Source organism: Panthera onca, chromosome A3 (genome assembly GCF_046562875.1).
Source record: "Panthera onca isolate mPanOnc1 chromosome A3, mPanOnc1 haplotype 2, whole genome shotgun sequence".
NCBI classification, from domain to species: Eukaryota; Metazoa; Chordata; class Mammalia; order Carnivora; family Felidae; genus Panthera; species Panthera onca.
In genome coordinates, this window is record NC_138341.1 from 19,318,655 (window position 1) to 19,337,691 (window position 19,037).

The 19,037-nt window shown below is 39.9% G+C and overlaps 2 protein-coding genes across 13 annotated transcripts in view; one reads left to right on the forward strand and one right to left on the reverse strand.

Moving 5' to 3' along the window:
* The window catches only part of ITSN2 (intersectin 2), a 145,722-nt gene extending 138,936 nt beyond the window's left edge, over window positions 1–6,786 (reverse strand). For 7 of the 12 annotated variants that reach the window (XR_013554808.2, XM_078444923.2, XM_078444920.2 and 4 more), the window contains exon 1: window positions 6,294–6,422. The gene's annotated coding sequence lies outside the window, so the exon portion shown is untranslated. The other 5 variants (XM_078444917.2, XM_078444912.2, XM_078444919.2 and 2 more) reach the window with 4 other exon arrangements.
* Window positions 2,943–19,037, forward strand: part of LOC144615847 (uncharacterized) — a 42,415-nt gene continuing 26,320 nt past the window's right edge. The window contains exons 1-3 of the mRNA XM_078443820.2: window positions 2,943–2,951; window positions 5,959–6,782; window positions 16,671–16,742. Of these exons, the coding sequence (XP_078299946.2) occupies window positions 2,943–2,951; window positions 5,959–6,782; window positions 16,671–16,742 (905 nt within the window). The remainder of the gene's footprint in view (window positions 2,952–5,958; window positions 6,783–16,670; window positions 16,743–19,037) is intronic.

Sequence of the window (19,037 nt, forward strand, 5' to 3'; positions counted from 1 at the left end):
CACATTGGGTGTGGAGCCTACTTAAGTAAATTTTTACAAACAAATAATAAAACTTAAATTTAAAAAATACAAACTACTTTAAAGTTACAGAACCAATATGAGAGGATAATATGAGCACATTAGCTGTGAGATCTTGGTAAAATTACTAAACCTGTCCTTGTTCAATCTTCTCAACTGCAAAATAAGTAATAATAGACTAGCTTTTATGGAGAGGCTGAAGACTAATAAAAAAATACATCAAGTGTCTCAAAAGTAACTAGAAAACAGTAAATGCTCAGTAAATGTCAGACGTTGTTAACATTCTATAGTAGCAAAGCAGTATTATTTAGCCAAGAAAATTATGCTGTAGATAAGTATGCAATAAAATAGAACTATTTTTTGATAAATGTTAGTAAGCGAAAAAGCAGGTAACACACCACAGTATATAATTCCATTTTTTGCAAAGACAAATTTGTAGAAGGATATCTACCAAAGTATTAAGAGAGACCATTTCTCTGGGTAATATGATTCTCAGTGACTATTTTCTTCTTTCAATTTCCCCTGTTGCTTTCGAATTTTCCAAAAGAACATATATTACTCATCACAATAAAAATGGTATAAACAGATAGCCTATAGGGTTTAAAAACAAACACAATATAGTGCTTTTAGGAAAAGTAAAATTAAGGTATCTATTCCAAACCATTTGATAAATCTCTGCTCTAGTCATGTTGTACCTGAGGTTTGTTTGTCTGCCTTTAAGTTATTAGAACATAGAAATATTCAGGGATCTGCTGGGTGCAAACCCAATAGTTATATTAAAATGACAGGGGTACCTGGGTGGCTTAGTTGGTTAAGCGTTCAACTTCAGCTCAGGTCATGATGTCGCAGTCCGTGGGTTCAAGCCCTATGACAAGGTCTGTGCTGACAGCTCAGAGCCTGGAGCCTGCTTGGGATTCTGTGTCTCCCTCTCTTTCTGCCCCTCCCCCATTCATTTCTCCATCTCTCAAAAATGAATAAACGTTAAAAAAGCCTTAAATAATAATTTTTGCTAAATACAATACGTGAAATATAAGTTAACACATAAAGCACAAACAATAATCTTTTCCCAGGTCTTTCATTTTTTAATAATAACCTTGAAAAAGGCAAATTTACTTCTCTCAATTACCCCCCACCCAACTACCTACACATTCCCTACTCCCATTTCCTGCCTTACTTTTTCTCCACAGCACCTGGCAAATTCTAACTTCTAGACAGTTGATTGTCTCTCCTCTTTCTTCTTGAATATAAGCAGCATAAGGGCAGGGGTTTTTGTATATTCTGTCAACTGCTTACATGCTCAATGCTTGGGGCAGTCCCTGGCCTGTACGCACATAATATTTGTTAGAGGAATTTGGTACCATGAATGAGCAGTAACTTCTGTAGGGTTTAATTTTTAGAATGAAAGATGGTTGTTAAGAACAAAGAAAAAGTTAAAGCAGATGACAGAAAACAGAGGGAAAAGGCATTTTTCCCCCTACCGAAGCCCCCAGAAAGACAAAGATGAGGTAAAGTCAACCTAATGTAGAAAGCGATAACAAAGATGTATTTAAGAGGGAGCTACAGCATGTACTTTATCAAGATGAGATTACCACCATGTTGCAAAGACTATAAACCCAGGTACGGGAGAGTAACGTTCAGAAAAAGGTTGGGGTTATCTGTATCTAGTCTAAACCGCTCTTAACATCTCAATCATACAAGTGATTCTGTTCTCTACATCCTGAAGGAGCCAAAAACTCTAAATCAGAATCACAGAATGAGGACCACACATTAGAAGGAAGGAGAGGTGGACAGGGAAAGCCTTCCAATACAGGCTGTCTCTGCAGCAGGACAACATCAATTTATAAGCATTTCACTGGAACATTAGCAGAGGAGAAGCCTAAAATGCTCACAGTGAAAGAAGGTTAAGTGGAAATTAAACCATGACTTCTCTTCTACCATTCAGGTTTTCAGGACTTACCACAAAGTTAGAAAATGCGTATTACACGTGCATCTCAGTCCACATCATTCTCTGCAAATTTCATGAGTCTTGAATTTCTCATTTATACTTACCAAAATGTATTTCATGTCCACCAAAAAGTAAAATCACCAAATGCTACACATGTGAAATTCATGCCAATGTGTTTAAGCAAAAAGAAAATGATAAAGCAGCAGTTAACAGTGTCCTCCTGTCAGAGAAAACCCTGCTAGGGTTTATCTACGTGGACTCTATAGTTTGCCACTGCCCACCATTCTTTTTTATTATTATTTTTATTTTTAATGTTTTATTTATTTTTGAGAGACAGAGAGCATGAGTGGGAGAGGCGTAGAGAGAGGGAGACACAGAAAGCAGGTTCCGAGCTGTCAGCACAGAGCCTGACGTGGGGCTTGAACCCACAAACCACTGAGATCATAACCTAAGCCAAAGTCGGACGCTTAACCTATGGAGCCACAAAGGCACCCCAACTGCCCACCATTCTTGACTATTCTTTCCCATTGTCAACCTCATACTAGTCAAGCGCTCCTCACACTGAAAAGCATAAGTTGTTTAACCACCTGGATTCAAAGACTCGGAAGTGATAATCCAAAGCAGTAGTTTCTTTCGCAGATACAGACACTTTCCTCCTTCAGGCTACATCCCACCACCCCTAATTTAAGGGGGGGCGGGGGAGGCAGATTCTTTAGGGGGAGATGAGATTGTGGGTCAGTTCTTCTGTTTTCCAGACTTCTTACATGGATTGTTTTGATGATAAGATTAAAAATTAAGGTGCAAAAAAGGGAATTTCTTTTCCAGTCATTTAGGTAAAAAGACCAAAAATGAAACAAAAAAAGGATTAAGCTAGTTTGAAATTTCTCACTGAAGCTAGTTGGAATAATGGTAATGTTTATTGAGCACCCATACTAATTAGTCACTGTGCTAAACACTTTCTATTACATACAATACCACTATGAGACAGGTACGTTTTGTAAATGAGAAACAGAAGCTTAGAGAATTAAAATCAGTTGCTCAAGGCCATACAGGTATTTCATGTTGGAGTTAGGAGCAGGAGGTTTCATCTTGAAAGCCTGTATCTTATCTACTATAGTTAAAATGAAAATAAATGAAATTTTTATTAACCACATATACTTTTTCTAAAATGAATATGCATTAGTGAAGAAACTAATCTAGAAAACACAGAAGAGTTGCTTAAATCAAACAAGTTAAATGTCTACTGTCTGGTAATAGATCTCCTAAATGTCTCCCATAACTACTGCTGAGTAGCTTCCCAAGTAACTAAATCATTCAGTGTCCTGATATAGCTGTGAAATGATTTTTCAAGTGACTCTCTTAAAATAATACTATTTGCAAATGAAATATGCTGCCCTCTTACAGTTGTATAAATACCTTATTTCGTGATGTATTCACTGCCCTATTTCTGCTCAGTTTCCTCCTCTCCTCCCCCACTTCCTCTCTGCCTTAAGATCCTTTAAAACCAGTTCAGTTCCCCCTTTTCAAAGAACGCCTACAAATATGCACCATGTACCTCTACCCAACAGGACTCTAACATCAGTGACTATGTTCAATAGTTACAGGAGGACACAAAGCAAAAAATGAACTCAAGAAAAAAACAACAGCATTTCTGATGCACCTTCATCTTTAGATCTACTCGTTTACAGAATTCTAAACATTCTTATTTTCCTACTTCACACGTGGAATCCTGACTTTAACAACTAATACGCCAAAAAAAAAAAAAAAAAAGCCTGCCTTTTCTTAGTCTTTCTTTAAAAACAGTTGTTCCACAAATGTTTCCATAAATAAGGTATTGAAAAGATCAGCATACCAAAAAAAAAAAAAAAAAAAAACAAAAACAAAAACCAATGTCCTGTTATAAATATACCACATTTTTAGTAATACAAGTTTTAGTGATATAATTTAGTAACATAATTAGTTTATTCTGAATCATTTCTGGAACTTGTTCACAAATTGCTTTACAAGTAAATATAGTACATACAAACGCTAGTTACTTACCAGTGGATTAACATGTACTTTCATTCATTTACTCAACAAATATTTACTGAGTGCCCAAATGACTTTTTTTTTTTTTTTAATTTCTGAATCAAGAGGAGTGATAAAAGCACAGGGGCTGAAGTTAAAAGGTCTTGGTTTGAAAAGGCTCTTGTACTTACTAGCTCAGAGACTAAGGGTGGTCAGTTAACCTCCAGGTTAGCATTTCACCTATTTGATAGGAGAAAAAGTAACTACTCATAGGATCTTTGTTGATTATGCTTTAACTGATTATGCAAAACAGCACAGGGCCTAGCAGTAATAAGTGTTCAATTAATGATAACCACAGTAAATATATTTTAATACTGAGGAAAGTAGTTGAAGGAGATGACCAATAAATGTTCTTTTTGTCTTTCTAGAAAGATGGAAATTTGTGACACTTGATATTAAAGACACATTAAAAATAGAAATCTTAAGGTTATGGAAAAAAACTTCCACTTTTTTTAAAAAAAAAGATGTGTCAAGTATGTAAGATGAAGTAACAACAACAACAACAAAAATTAAGGTACGAAAGAAAAAGAGATGGATAAAGAAAATCCTGAAAGCTCCTGTGTGGGTGATAGGTGTATAGAGGTTCCTTATACTACTCTATTTTTGCAAAAATGCAATTTTTTATAACTATAATTGCAATCCCAGAACATGCCTAACACATTTCCTCATATTCAGAAGAGACTAGGATTTTAGCCTTGAGATCTGTTGGACTAATAATAGTACCTCCCTGCTCAATAATTCAGTACAGGTCAAGTTTTGTCAGACAATTCTAGCTTTCACTATAAAGGTGAGTGGAGGAAATAAATGTATTAAAGCATTAAAAAAATGCAAGCTCTTCTGCTGCTCATTAATATTACAATAGCAATAATGCACATTTTCCCATGCCTTCCAAAAATACAAAATTGCTTGTTCTTAAATTAAGCTTTTAAAAACAACTTGCACCTTCTAAAAGGTGCAATTACAAGGGATATATGTCAATCATATTTCAATAAAGCTGGACAGGAGAGAGATATTACTAGAGAATCATAGGCATAGCCAAAGAAACCTAAAGATATGCAGACCAGAGTTGCTACTATCTTTAAAATTTGAGGGATATTATTATCAATTTATGTAAAGGTTTTAGGTGATGTTTATAGACTGCGTTTAGGTTTTATCACTGATTAACAATATAGCAAACAAGCAGAGGGAAAGAGGCAATTTTCTTAAGAGGCTTAAGAAGCTTAACCTACAGAGTCTATGCCACCTAAATTAAGCCGACTAAAACAACACAAAATTTCAAGTCACACTTCGCCTATCTCTGGGTAAGCAAGTAAACACTAGTAAAAAAAAAAAAAACTAGAGCATTTAAGAAAGCAATCATTTTTGTGTAACCCTTAATTCCTAAAATAAACTGGTTGGCTCTATCAAACATATTCCTAATTCATAATTAATTCAGGTCTCAAATGAAGTATACTTGCCATCGGCAATCATTCAACGACAAAGCGCATGATTAATCACCCAAATACAGCATCTTTTTACAGAATGCAAAGCCATCTGCAGTTTCCGCCTGGGTTTACACATTCACTAAGCACAGGCAGGCATCTTTAAAAACAACAACAACAACACAACAACAACAATAATAAGGAATAAACTACGATGGCCTGAGAGATTACATATCTCCGCGCTTTTGTATACCCTGGAAATCAATAACGCTAAAGTCAAATTGTAACATTCCCCAACTTTGGTTTAATGCGAGCGGTGGACGCCGAGCATCCGCCCACTGGCCTCTCGTGACTCGGACTACTTTGACGCACCGGGATGCGGCTCACCTGACATTCCGAACCAACCATTACCAAGAAAAGCCAATTCTGCGGGGGGGGGAAGAGGGGGTGCTCCCGAGAAAGCGTGTGGGTGCCCCTAAGGGCCCCCTTCTGCCGGCACCCTGAAAGCGAGGGGCCACGCCACCCCCGGCCCTGAGCGGCGTCCGCACCTGCCAGGAGAGGCTGGGGGCCGGGGTTCGGCCGCATGGGAAGGGGCGGCCCAGCCCCGGCCCCTCGGCGTCCGCCCTGGCCCCGCCGCTGGGGCAGGAACCGGGGCCGGAGGTTTCCGCCCGGCGCCGCCAAGCCCGCCAGGGGCCTAGCTCGGGCTCCCAAGGGCCCGTCCGCGGCGGCGGGGGCGCGCAGCCGCCTTCCAGCCCGGCCCGCCGAGCCTCCCCGCGGCGAGCGCGGTGGCGCCCGCACCTGCCCCGCGCCCTGCCGCAGCCCCGGCCAGTCGCTTCACCCACCTGGCGCCCCCGCCGCGCCTCCCGTACGTCACAGCGCGACCCCGTGCCCCTCGGCACCCGCAGCGCGGGAGCGAGAGGACGCCGGGAGACCCTGCTCGGCAGTCGCCGCCGCCACCCGGTTTGTCGCCAGGCCGCCGACAGCGAACCTGTTGCGCAGCGTGTCACGGCCGCTCGGGCTTCGCGGCGCCGCCTCAGCCCCACAACAACATGGCGGCCGCGGCCTCCGCAGGAAGCCGGGGGGCGGGGAGGTAGGCGACGGGCCGGGCGGCTGACGGCCCGCCCGCCCGCCCGCGGCCGGCACCGACTCCCCCACCGTCGGGAACCCGAAGTTGGCCCGGGCGCGGCTCCTCACCCCCAAGAGTCCCGGGGCACCGAACCCCGCGGGCCTGGTGCCAGAGTTCCGCTCTCCCCTCGGGGAGGCCCCGAAGCCCCGGGACCCGGCAGCCCTTCCTGGAGCAGCGACGGCCCACCTGGCTCCTCCTCCCCGAGGTGACATGTTGAGGTTGGGTGGTGCGTTTCCTGCCTCTGCAGAACCCCCAGGGTTTCAGGGAAGGCCTAGCCGAGTCGGACACATGCCTGTTGCACCCCACATGGGGTGCTCTCCGGCGTCTTCTCCCTGTCTCGGGTTAATGCGCTGATCTGAGCTGGGATTCTCCTAGAATGGGAATCTGGGGTTAGGAGAAGGAGGCTGTTCCTGCGCTTGTTTATGGGTCTGTTACAGCCCGCAGAAGAACTGACCATCCCCAATGGTCATCCATTCAGCATTCCTCACTCCTCTGTAACACATGACAAAGGCCGACAAGGTAGGGACCTCCCCACCTGCCTCCACTTGGGAGAGCAACTACCCCGTATACTCTAATGAGCAGTAAGAAGACGTTCATCTCTGCCCAAACTCCACTACCTGCAGGTCTGAACATTCTTCCCCACGCTATAGTTACTACCATATACCTTTGCCCTTAACACAGCATTCTTTCAAGAGAAAGGGTTTCTGTTAGCTGGGGTTAGAGGAGGAGTCACTGTTCCTATGGGTGTAACAAAATGGGGTTACAAGACCCAATAATTCTCTTGGCTTTTTGAGGCAGAGTGGGGGCTGGTTCCAGGTACAAAACTCATATCCCCCCCCCACCCCCCCACCCCCGGCCCCAGGACTTAAGCAGATAAAGGAGAAATTTGTGCAGATCAAATGATCCCATGGCTTCATTACTTACCTGTTAGGGCAGGTGAAGATGGCAAGGCTGGCCTGAGAGGGATGGCTCCAAAGCTTAGGCCTATCTGGCCAACCAACCCATGTGAGGGACTTAGCAAACATCAGTGATGATAAACAGGCTTTTCCCGCTCTCACACTCGGTGGTGTTTTTCCTAACTCTTCGGATTAGGACCTGACCAAGACCTGACAGACAGGTCCTGTGCTTCAGTGACATAATGAGGCCTGACTCCTTTGTGTTAGTCCAGGAAGTCTCTTATCTACTGGGGACCAGTCAATCTGCAAATAAGCCACCCAAGCTAAGGACAACACTCTTGAGCATATGGTCTCATTCTCATGGCAGACCTCACCAATTAATTGTGGTACTCCCTTTCAGAGCCCATATTTAAGGGTCTAAACCTCTGAATCCTTCTCAACATAATGCTCCAGAGACTTGGCCTAGTGTGAAACCTGTTTTTTTTAATTCTTGATAGGCAGATAGCCAGTCTCTATATCCCTCCCACCATTTGGTCAATGCCATTTGTGTTTTCTGGGTTCTGGACCTGGGGAAATTCACCGAGTCCTTTTTCTTTCTGAAGGAGGTGCTGAATCCATGGCTGGATAAAAATGAAGCTTGTAAAAAGGAATATTTATGAACAAAAAATATTTCAACATCTCCCTAAAATAAGTAAAATATTTAGCAACCTGTCATGGAAATTGGTGTCCTGTGTACAACTGGGAACCTGTAGTATCCCGACTGCTAAAACATTATATCTCAGGGTTCTGTAAGGAATCTTGAAGCCAATTTGTCCATCCTATCCTACTCATTCAGTATTTATGATTTACATAGGTGATATATCCACCATCCTACTTCTTTGACATCCTCTTCTGCTCACAGATCATACCTTGGAACTGTATCTGTAATTTCTCTCCTTGGTGTTTCCCAGATCCCACCACTCTTGTTTACCTGCAGCCTAATGGGTGATCAGATACTTGGAGGAACTAAGTCCTACCTTAGACATATAGGCATACCTGTTAAATCTAAAGAAGATTAGGAATTACTATAGTATGAGAAGGCCAAGAGGTCAAGAAGGGGACTAGGTATATTTTTCTTCCCCAACTTCTTCCACAATTTAGGATAGATTCTTGGGTCTATTCCTGGTAATCTAGCTTTTACCATGGGAGCATTTAATCTCAATCTGTTTTCCTTACCTGCACTGATTCTTCCCACCCCAACCATATATATGCTATGTTCTATCAATCTCTCTTTGTTTTAATTAATTAGATTCCATCCTTAACCCCATTCCTACTCAGTCTACCCTCAGAACAAACCCACAATGGTGGGAAGAGGCTATAATAGAGAACATAAGCAATTTCAGAGTCTAAACATCCCATGAGATAAATAAATTATCTATCCTATAGAGTAGGAAGGCTATGAGAATCTAGAGCTCATATGTAATGCCTCCAGTAGTAGTAAATCTCCAAGACAATGCAATAAATAAATAATTTAGAACTTCCCTTATTGTTTCTTGTAGCGCAGGTCTGTTGGCTACAAGCCTTCTTTGTTTTATCCAAAAATGTTATTTTGCTTTCATATGAGAATTGTATGTCCCCTGAATATGGAATTCCAGATTGACAGGGGTTTTTTTTCTCTTTCAGCATCTTAAAGATGTTTTTGCATTCTCTTCTGGGCTTCCTGGTTTCCACTGAAAGTCAGGTGTTGATCAGATCATTTTCTCCTCTATGTAATATGCTATTTTCTCTTGCTGCTTTCAATGTTTGCTCTTTATCTTTGACTTTCAATAACTTGACCCTGATGTGCACCAGCGTTTTGTTTGTTTGTTTGTTCTGTGTGGCATTCATTTACAATCCTGTATCTACAAATTTCTATCTTTAATCAATTAGGAAAAATCTTAGACATTATTTCTTTAAAATTTTTTTTAATGTTTATTTATTTTTGAGAGAGAGAGAAAGCAAGAGAGCATGAGCAGGGGAGGGGCAGAGAGAGAGGGAGACACAGAATCTGAAGCAGACTCCTCACAGAATCTGCGCTGTCATCACACAGCCCAACATGGGGCTCAAACCCACAAACCTTGAGATCATGACCTGATCTGGAGTTGGGCACTTAACCGACTGAGCCACCCAGGCATCCCAGACATTATTTCTTCAAATACTTTTTTTCTGCCCCATTCTCTCTCTCATCTCCTCTGGCATTACACGTATATTTGATTGTTTGCTATCATCTGGGTTCATATAGATGTAGCAGTATTAAACTACTATTGAACACCAGAAAAACCTGCTCTACCTTCCTGATCCTTAGGGCATCTGAAGATAGGAGCATTGTGCAGTGGGAATCTAAAGCTGTGCCCCTTTTACCTTCTGTCTTTGGTGGGAGTAATCTGCCTCTATTGTTAGCAACTGAGCTTTTAGCCAGGGTGTCTCTTTTCTGTAGGAAAAAAACCCTTAAAATATCTCTATACTACTCTTGAACGCACACACACACACACACACACACAGATACAGACATACCCGCACACATTCTATCAGAATGATTCTATTTCTTCTGAGAAATAGCTGGAAAGTGAGGTTTGTCTCTTTTTTAGTCTCTTTTTTCTTTCAAAACCCGCACAAAAGAATAGATGTGCTGACAGTCATTCTTTGTGCATATAGAACATAAAGTCAAAGTCAATCTGGGAAACCAAGCTGAGGCTGCCCTAGTATTTTGACCATAAGAGCAGTTGAAAAGCAGGTCAGGGATATGGGAAGTCAGGGTCCTGGAAAAGGCCTAGGGTTTCATCTGGTATGTATTTGCCGATTCATTAATTTGATATTTGTTTTCATTCAACAAATATTTATTAAGAACCTATCATGTTTTAGCTACTGGAAACAAGGAGTTAGCAAGGAATTAGCACTAGTGGAAGCAGCTGACCCAATTCAGAGGCATGGTTAATGGGCCAAACTGGTTCCTTTGCCCTGTTACCGGCTTGGTAACCTCCTGCATCCTATTTTGGAGCCCTGGCGTAGATGAGAAATACGGAAGAAGAAGCGGAAATACGAATGATTTAAGGGGAAAGAGGAGGGAAGGGAAATTCCCGAGCACGCAGGAAGGAGTGTTCTCATTATTGAGCCGCTTGTGTCATGCAAAACTTGAGATGCTGGCTTAAGGCCTGATGGTACTGGAAGAGGTAGTACCAGGCATATTAGAGGGGAAGTCAGCCCAGACTTGGCTCTGGGCCAGCACAGCAGGGTGGAGCCAAAGGCCAGACTGGGGCAAGGCCCTAGAGCTCTGGACAGGACGTGCCCATTCATGACTGAAGCACTAGGGGCTTCCAGTCTGGCAGGTGTAGCTCAGGGAAAGGGAATCCAGCCTGTATTCAGAAGTCAGACGTGCTTCCTGTCTGGCACATTTGCCCAGCTGTCTGTTCAGTTCATTGCTGCCGTCTCCAGCGCAAACCTGGAGCAATTCCAGTTCCCTTCTTGTAATAACCTCACTAGTATTTATGTGGCATTTTGCACTTGATGGAGTAATTTTGTTATTTCATTTAATCCTCACAACAATTCTGGGAAGCAGGGTAAGGATCTGTTTGTGATCATCTAACCTTGGTTGGTATGAAAGGAAAGAGGTAAAATCAGGCCTCAGTCTTGTGTGGGTAGTTTTCCCATGCCCAGTTGTTGTGATTTTCCTTTTTTCCCTTTTAAATAGAGAAACACAGGCTATGCTATTCTGGGTTCAGATAGCAACAATGTTTTTGTTTAAAACGTACAGTGGATCAGATCATTTTGTACTATGCAGCCCAGTCTAGCTGGACAAACATTTTTATTTCTAGAATTACCATTTTCTTCTTTCTAAGTAAGATAATATCTTGAGCCAATGAAATATAAGAAAGACAACTGCCCCTACACTGGCCCCCACCCCCACTCACAGGAGAGAGAGATATGGAGTTCTGTATTTGCTGTGGTGCAAGGGTAGATCCCTGGCAAACGGGAGGCCACATTTTGTTCATTTAGATGATACCCTTATAACTTGCCCTGTCTTGATTTACCCAAGAACAAGATGAACATCTAAAAATTAGGGCAATTAAATCACTGCCCCAAATGGTGTCAGCAACCTCAGCATGGTTGCCATTCTCATCCACCCGAGGGCAGAATGACCAGAATTCTCCACCCAGGAGAATCTCTGCACTGGGACTCAGATGGAGATTAGGATTGGGTGCTTAGTGCTATTTGCCATTTCTTTTGTTTTCCCCTTTGTGTTGCATGTATCCAATAAATAGGCCTTGTTCTTTTTCGAGTACCTATAGTTTAAAAGTGTTTAATTCGGTAGAATCACATAGGAGGGCAAAGAAGCACAAAAATAGACTTGCTCGCAAATTAATTGAACCTTAGAAGCCATTCCTCAACAGGTGGATGTTTGTGCCTTTTTTGCATAACTTGAGTGTCAAAAAAAGTACAGCATTTGAATGAAGTCATTCAGCCATAAGTGATGAGAATGGCTACTATCCAGTTTTCCTAACATTTAACCACCACGACCATTGCTTGCCTAGTGTGCCTGGCACATATAAATATAAATACAAATATAGTCTCTAACAAAAAGTAACAGTGCATGCCAGGTATTATAAACCGCACTTCACAGGTGAAGAAACTATCATTTAGAGAAATGGGATCATTTTTCCACAATCACATATTTAGAAAGTGGAAGAGCTAGAATTTGAATCCTTATTTTTATAACTACCAAGACCATGGTCTTTCTACCCTACAATACTTCCTCTCACTATATTACAGCATTAGCAGTTTCTCTGTATTAAATATACATGAGTAGGAAATTCCAAAGTAATTTATCTTGGAAGAACAGTTCCCCAAAATATGAAGATGCAAATAGTAGGTCAGGTTCCACTGTGCAGTCAGACACATGGTGTCATGCTCCTGGAGCATGTGATTCCTGCCACTGCAGTCAGGAATTCATGCCACAGTGCACTCCTCTTCTCTGTGTTGGCCATGGATTTGGAGGGTGTGACTTAGATGGTCTTATTCCTTATTTTCCTTTAAGAGTCTGTCATGTAAATACTTTTTAAGGAGAATCCCACCTGATCATTTGAAGAGGAGTGGAAGCAGTGGCCTTAAAGATGTACACTCAGTCTGGCCAGTGTGAGCCATAGCAGTTAATTAAATGAACATCTTGCCATTCGCGACCACCCACATCGACCCAAGGTAATTTAGTAAGGTCAGATTACTCAAAATACTTAGAAGAGCTTCATTACATTCCAAATAGACAGCCGAAGGAAAATAAAATCTTAATGTCTGTGTCTGATTTTCAATTCTGTGAAACGATCTGACTACAGAACATTTTTTTTCTTCTTTATTGAGGTATAACTTGCAGATCGTAAAGTATACACACTGTAAATGTGCCAATGCCTAGATTTTACATAAGTGAAACACAGTATGTACCTACCTGTGCCTGGCTTCTGCCCAATGTTATAGACAGTCCATTTGAAGCAACAGATTTTTTACCCCACTTTGAAATGCTTCCTACAATTCACTCATTTGTAGGACGAGAAATTTTTTTAAAAGATTTCAGACGAGGGGCGCGTGGGTGGCTCAGTTGGTTGAGTGTCTGACTCTTAATTTTGGCTCAAGTCATGATCCCAGGGTTGTGGAATCCAGCTACCACATCAGGCTCTGTGCTGAGTGCAGAGCCTGCTTGAGATTCTCTCCCTCTATTTTCCTCTGCCCCTCTCCCCCACTTACATGTGTTTTCTCCCTCTCTTAAAAAAATAAATAAATAAATAAATAGATTCCAGACTAAGTCATCTTTAAGAGATTGCCTATTATTTTCATCAAGAAGTAATTAATGAAAATCTTTGTGTAAGTGTTTTGCATCCATTTATCTCTCCATCTCTCATTTTGTTCTAAAAAATAATTGCAAGAGAATTAAAAACTCTTTGTTTTCAATTCTCTGTTCTGGAAAATGCCAGCATTGTGTTGGTATTTAAGAAAGTTGTTGACCAACCTCCCCATATCCACCAATGTTTTTATTTTCTAAAATTCACTTTTTTCTTGAGAAAAAAAGGGGTTTTATTCCATTTTATTTTTATTTTCCAAACAGCATTATTTTAATAATTCTATAGTTTTGAAGTACAGGTAGATTCTAAATAATGCAGTTGCATCATAACAACAACCCAAACCTCTTTCATTTTCCTTTTAGGATTTGTGCATTTAAAAATATACTTATTATTTGACTGATTCATCGTGTAATATAATTTTCAGCTTTTTTTCCCTTAAGGTAAAGTCATAAATACTTTTCCATGATAGCATATCTTCTGTATTTTCCACATTTATCTTTAGAAACTGCATACTTTCTCTTGACTAAAGTACTGTAATTTACTTAATGATTCTCCTGGTATTGGCTGATTTTAATTTTTCATTATTATAAATTACATTTTCTTTCTAAACACCTAAACGTATATAAAAAACATTTCACAATAAATGTTTTCATAGGTACCATTTTTCCTTCTTTTGGCGTTCATCGTTAAAATTAATTCTCAGAACTGTAATTGCTGCATTAAAATAATTATTGATAGTTTCTATAAGACTATTATTAATTTACTGTCATAGCAGTGTAGGAGTGTACCAGTTCCACTACACCCTCCTCAAAATGATATTTCATCTACATTTAAAAATTGTAATTACGAGGCAAAATAATTTTTCAATTTAACTTGTTTTTCTTAGGTCATTATGATCTAACTTGATGGTCAACATTTTTATACTTTTATGAATTAATAAAAAGTAATCTTTCTTCTGTGAATTATCCACATTCTCTGTTCATTTACATATTATGGTATTCCAATTTTACCAATTCATATACAGTAAATTCTTTTAAAACATTGAGATATAATGGGCATATAACCTTGTATACAAACACATACAAACTCGATATTTGCATGTGTTGCCAAATGATCACCACAATAAGTCTTGTTAGCAACTGTCACCACACATAGTTACAATTTTTTTTTCTTGTGATAAGAACAAAGATTTACTGTCTAAGCAAATCTAAAAAAAGATTTCATAGATAAGTGAGATCATAGTGGTATTTATCTTTCTCTGTCTGACTTATTTAACTTAGCATAATGACCTCAGGGTCCATCCATGTTGCCACAAATGGCAAGATATCATTCTTTTTATAGATGAATAATATTCCATTGTATATAAACATATTTATACCACATTTTTTAATTTATTCATCCATTTATGGATACTTAAAAAAAATTTTTTTTAATGTTTATTTTTGAGAGACAGAGAGAGACAGAGCACGAGTCAGGGAGGAGCAGAGAGAGAGGGAGACACAGAATCCAAAACAGGCTCCAGGCCCTGAGCTGTCAGCACAGAGCCCGACACCGGGCTTCAACCCATGGACCGTGAGATCATGACCTGAGCCTAAGTTGGCGCTTAACCAACTGAGCCACCCAGGTGCCCCCATTTATGGATACTTTGATTGTTTCTATGTCTTGGCTATTATAAATGTTTATATTTATTTTGAGAGAGTGAGGGAGCATGCACATGTGCGCTCCAGTGAACAGGGGAGGGGCAGAGAGAGGGGGAGAGAATCCCAAGCAGATTGCACGCTGAGAGCACAGAGCCCAACGTGGGCCTTGATCTCACGAACGATGAGATCATGACCCGAGTGGATATCAAGAGTTGGACACTTAACCAACTGAGGCACCCAGGTGCCCCTATATCTTGGCTATTATAAATTATGCTGTAATGAACATGGGGGTGATATATCTTTTTGAGTTAATATTTTCATTTTCTATGAATAAATACCCAGAAGTAGAAATGCTGGATCATATGGCAGTTCTATTCTGTTTTTAGTTTGATGTAGTCCCACCTGTTTATTTTTGCTTTTGTTCCCTTTGCTTTTGGTGTCAAATCCAAAAAATCATTACCAAGAGCAATGTCAAGGAGCTTACTGTCAATGTTGTCTTCTCAGAGTTTAGGTCTTACATTCAGGTCTTTAATCCATTTTATGTTAATTTTTGTGTATGGTGTAAAAAAGCGATCCAGTTTTATTCTTTTGCATTTGGCTGTCCAGTTTTTCCCAGCACCACTGACTGAAGAGACTGTCCTTTCCCCATTGTATATTCTTGGCTCCTTTGTCATTAAATTAATTGACCATATATGTGTGGGTTTATATCAGGGCTCTCTGTTATGTTCCATTGATCTATGGGTCTGTTTTTATGCCAGTACCATATTGTTTTGATTACTATAGCTTTGTAGTATAGTTTGAAATCAGGCATTGTGATGCCTCCAGCTATGTTCTTTCTCAAGGTTGCTTTGGCTATTTGGTTTTTTTTATATTTTGTGGTGCCATATAAATTTTAGGTTTGTTTGTTTTATTTCTATGAAAAATGCCATTGGAATTTTGATAAAGATTGCATTGAATCTGTAGATTGGTTTGGGTAGAATGGATTGTTTAACAATATTAATTCTTTCAATCCATGAGGATAGAATATATTTCCATTTATTTGTGTCTCCTTCAATTTCTTTCATCAGTGCAGGTCTTTCACCTTCTTGGTTAAGTTTTGTTTTGTTTTTTTTTCAGCATAAGAAAACATAAACAGATGCTTTAGTTATAAAGCTTACATAAAACTTAGGAATTTTGCTTTCATTAGTTTTTTCCACTGAGAACTTATATTTGGGACCTTCTTAGTTAAGTTTATTCCTAGGTATTTAATTCATTTTTGATGCAATTGTAAATAGGATCATTTTCTTTTTTTTTTTTTTTAATTTTTTTTTTTCAACGTTTTTTATTTATTTTTGGGACAGAGAAAGACAGAGCATGAACGGGGGAGGGGCAGAGAGAGAGGGAGACACAGAATCGGAAACAGGCTCCAGGCTCCGAGCCATCAGCCCAGAGCCTGATGCGGGGCTCGAACTCACAGACCGCGAGATCGTGACCTGGCTGAAGTCGGATGCTTAACTGACTGCGCCACCCAGGCGCCCCAGGATCATTTTCTTAATGTCTGTTTCTGATAGTTCCTCATTAGCATATAGAAACACAGCAGATTTTTGTATATTGATTTTGTATCCTGCAACTTTACCTAATCCATTTACTCTAAAAGTTTTTTGGTGGAGTCTTTAGGTTTTCCGATATAATATGTCATCTGCAAATAGTGACAGTTTTACTTCTTCCTTTCCAGTTTGGATGCCTTTTATTTCTTCTTCTTACGTAATTGCTCTGACCAGGACTTCCAATGTTATATTGAGCAAAGGTGAGAGTAAACATCCTTGTCTTGTTCCATAGACAATGTTGCTGTGGGCTTGTCACATAAAGCCTTTATCATGTTGATGTACATTCCCTCTATACCCACTTTGTTGAGAGTTTTTATCATAAATGAATGTTGAATTTTGTATAATGCTTTTCTACATCTATTGAGATGATCATATGATTTTTCTCTTTCATTTTGCTATCGTGGTGTATCATATTGATTGATTTGTGAATGTTGAGCCATCCCTGCTTTCTGGAATAAATCCCGCTTGATCATCGTATATCATCCTTTTAATCTATTATTGAATTTGGTTTGCTAGTATTTTGTTGAGGATTTTTTGCATCTGTGTTCAAAATATTGGGCTATAATTTTCTTTTCTTGTGGTGTCCTTCTCTGGTTTTAGTTTCAAGGCAATACCAGCCTTGGAAAATGAATTTGGAAATGTTCCCTCCTCTTATTATTAATATTTTTTTGAAGAGTTTGAGAAGGATTAATTCTTCTTTAAATATATAGTAGAATTCACCAGTGAAGACATCTGATCCTAAACTTTAGTTTGTTGGGAGGTTTTTTAACTACTGATTCTATCTCCTTATTAGTAATCAATCTATTCAGATTTTCTATTCCTTCATGATTCAGTTTTGGTAGGTTGTGTGTTTCTAAGATTTATCCATTTCTTCTTTTTAAAAAATGTTTCTTAATGTTTATTTTTTGAGAGAGAGAGAGAGAATTCAAGCAGGGCAAGGACAGAGTGAGGGGGACTTAGGATCCAAAGCGGGCTCTACATTGACAGCAGCGAGCCTGATGTGGGGCTCAAACCCACAAACTGCAAGATCATGACCTGAGCCAAAGTCAGACTTTCAACTGACTGAGCCACCCAGGTGCTCCTATCCATTTCTTCCATGTTGCCAAATTTGTTGGCATAACTGTTGATAGTAGTCTCATGTCCTTTGTATTTCTGTGGTATCAGTTGTAATGTCTCCTCTTTCATTTATTTTATTTATTTCATTCTAATTTTATTTATTTGAGTGTTCTCTCTTCTTTTCTTGATGAATGTAGCTAAAGGTTTTTCAATTTATCTTTCCAAAGAACCAGCTCTTAGTTTCATTTACCTTTTCTTTATTTTATTATTTTTTATTTTAGAAAGAGAGAGAGTGTGAGTGGGGGAAAAGGGGCATAGGCAGAGAGAGAGAGAGGGAGGGAGAGAGGGTGAGGGAGAGAGAGAGAGAATTTTAAGCAGGCGCTATGCTCAGCATGGAGCTTGATGCAAGGCTTGATCCCACAACCCTGGGATCATGACCTTAGCCGAAGCAAGAGTCAGCTACTCAACCAACTGAGCCACCCAAGCACCCCTCATTTACCTTTTCTATTGTCTTTTTACTACTTATTTCTGCTCTGATCTTTGTTATTTCCCACTTTCTACTAACTTTGGGCTTCATGTTGTCTTCTTTTTCTAGTTCTTTGAGGTGCAAATATTATAGATCTAGCAACCTAAAATAAGGTTGAATCCTTCAGTTCCGATTCCAAATTGCTTGGGATGAAACTCTGATGGTCCAACTTAGGAACACTCCTGTTCCAATCAACTGCAGTCAGGGAGATAGAATCAAAGTGTGTAAATATGTCTGACTGGATCTACTCTTGTGATTTTGGCATTTAATGTCTGGAGGAAAAAAGGAAAGGAGGAACAATATAAACCTGACAGATATGACAAAAGATTTCTCCTGTAATATTTTTGTCAGGCAGACATTGGCACTGATGGCAATTTTCTTATGAAAGAAAAAAAACAAATATCAAAATGTCTCTGCAATATGCTAAGAGTCTTTGGGACTTTTGTTATGGTGGCCATGATATATTTTAGTTTTTTCAGATGCTTAAGGAGAAGCTGTTTGATTTATCATTTGGGACAAGAGAGAGTAACTGAAATTATATTACAACTCTAGCATTCTCTTTTTAAGTTCAGTGTTCTTTCCCAGAGCAGTGACAGTGACACTGTTAGAAGTTAAAACAAAAAATATAAAGTTCTAGGGGTGCCTGGGTTGCTCAATCTGTTAATTGTCTGACTCTTGACTTTGGCTCAGGTAGTGATCTCATGGTTTGCAGGATCGAGCCCTTCATCAGGCTTCTTGCTGGCAGTGCAGAGCCTGTTTGGGATTTTCTCTCTAACCCTTCCCCTCCCACCCCCCCTCCCCCCGCTCTCTCTTTCAAAATAAATAAATATATACATGTATACAAACAATAAAATAAAAATAAAATTCTATCCTCCAACCAACAAATTTTAGTTAGAATTATGGTAACTTCTGG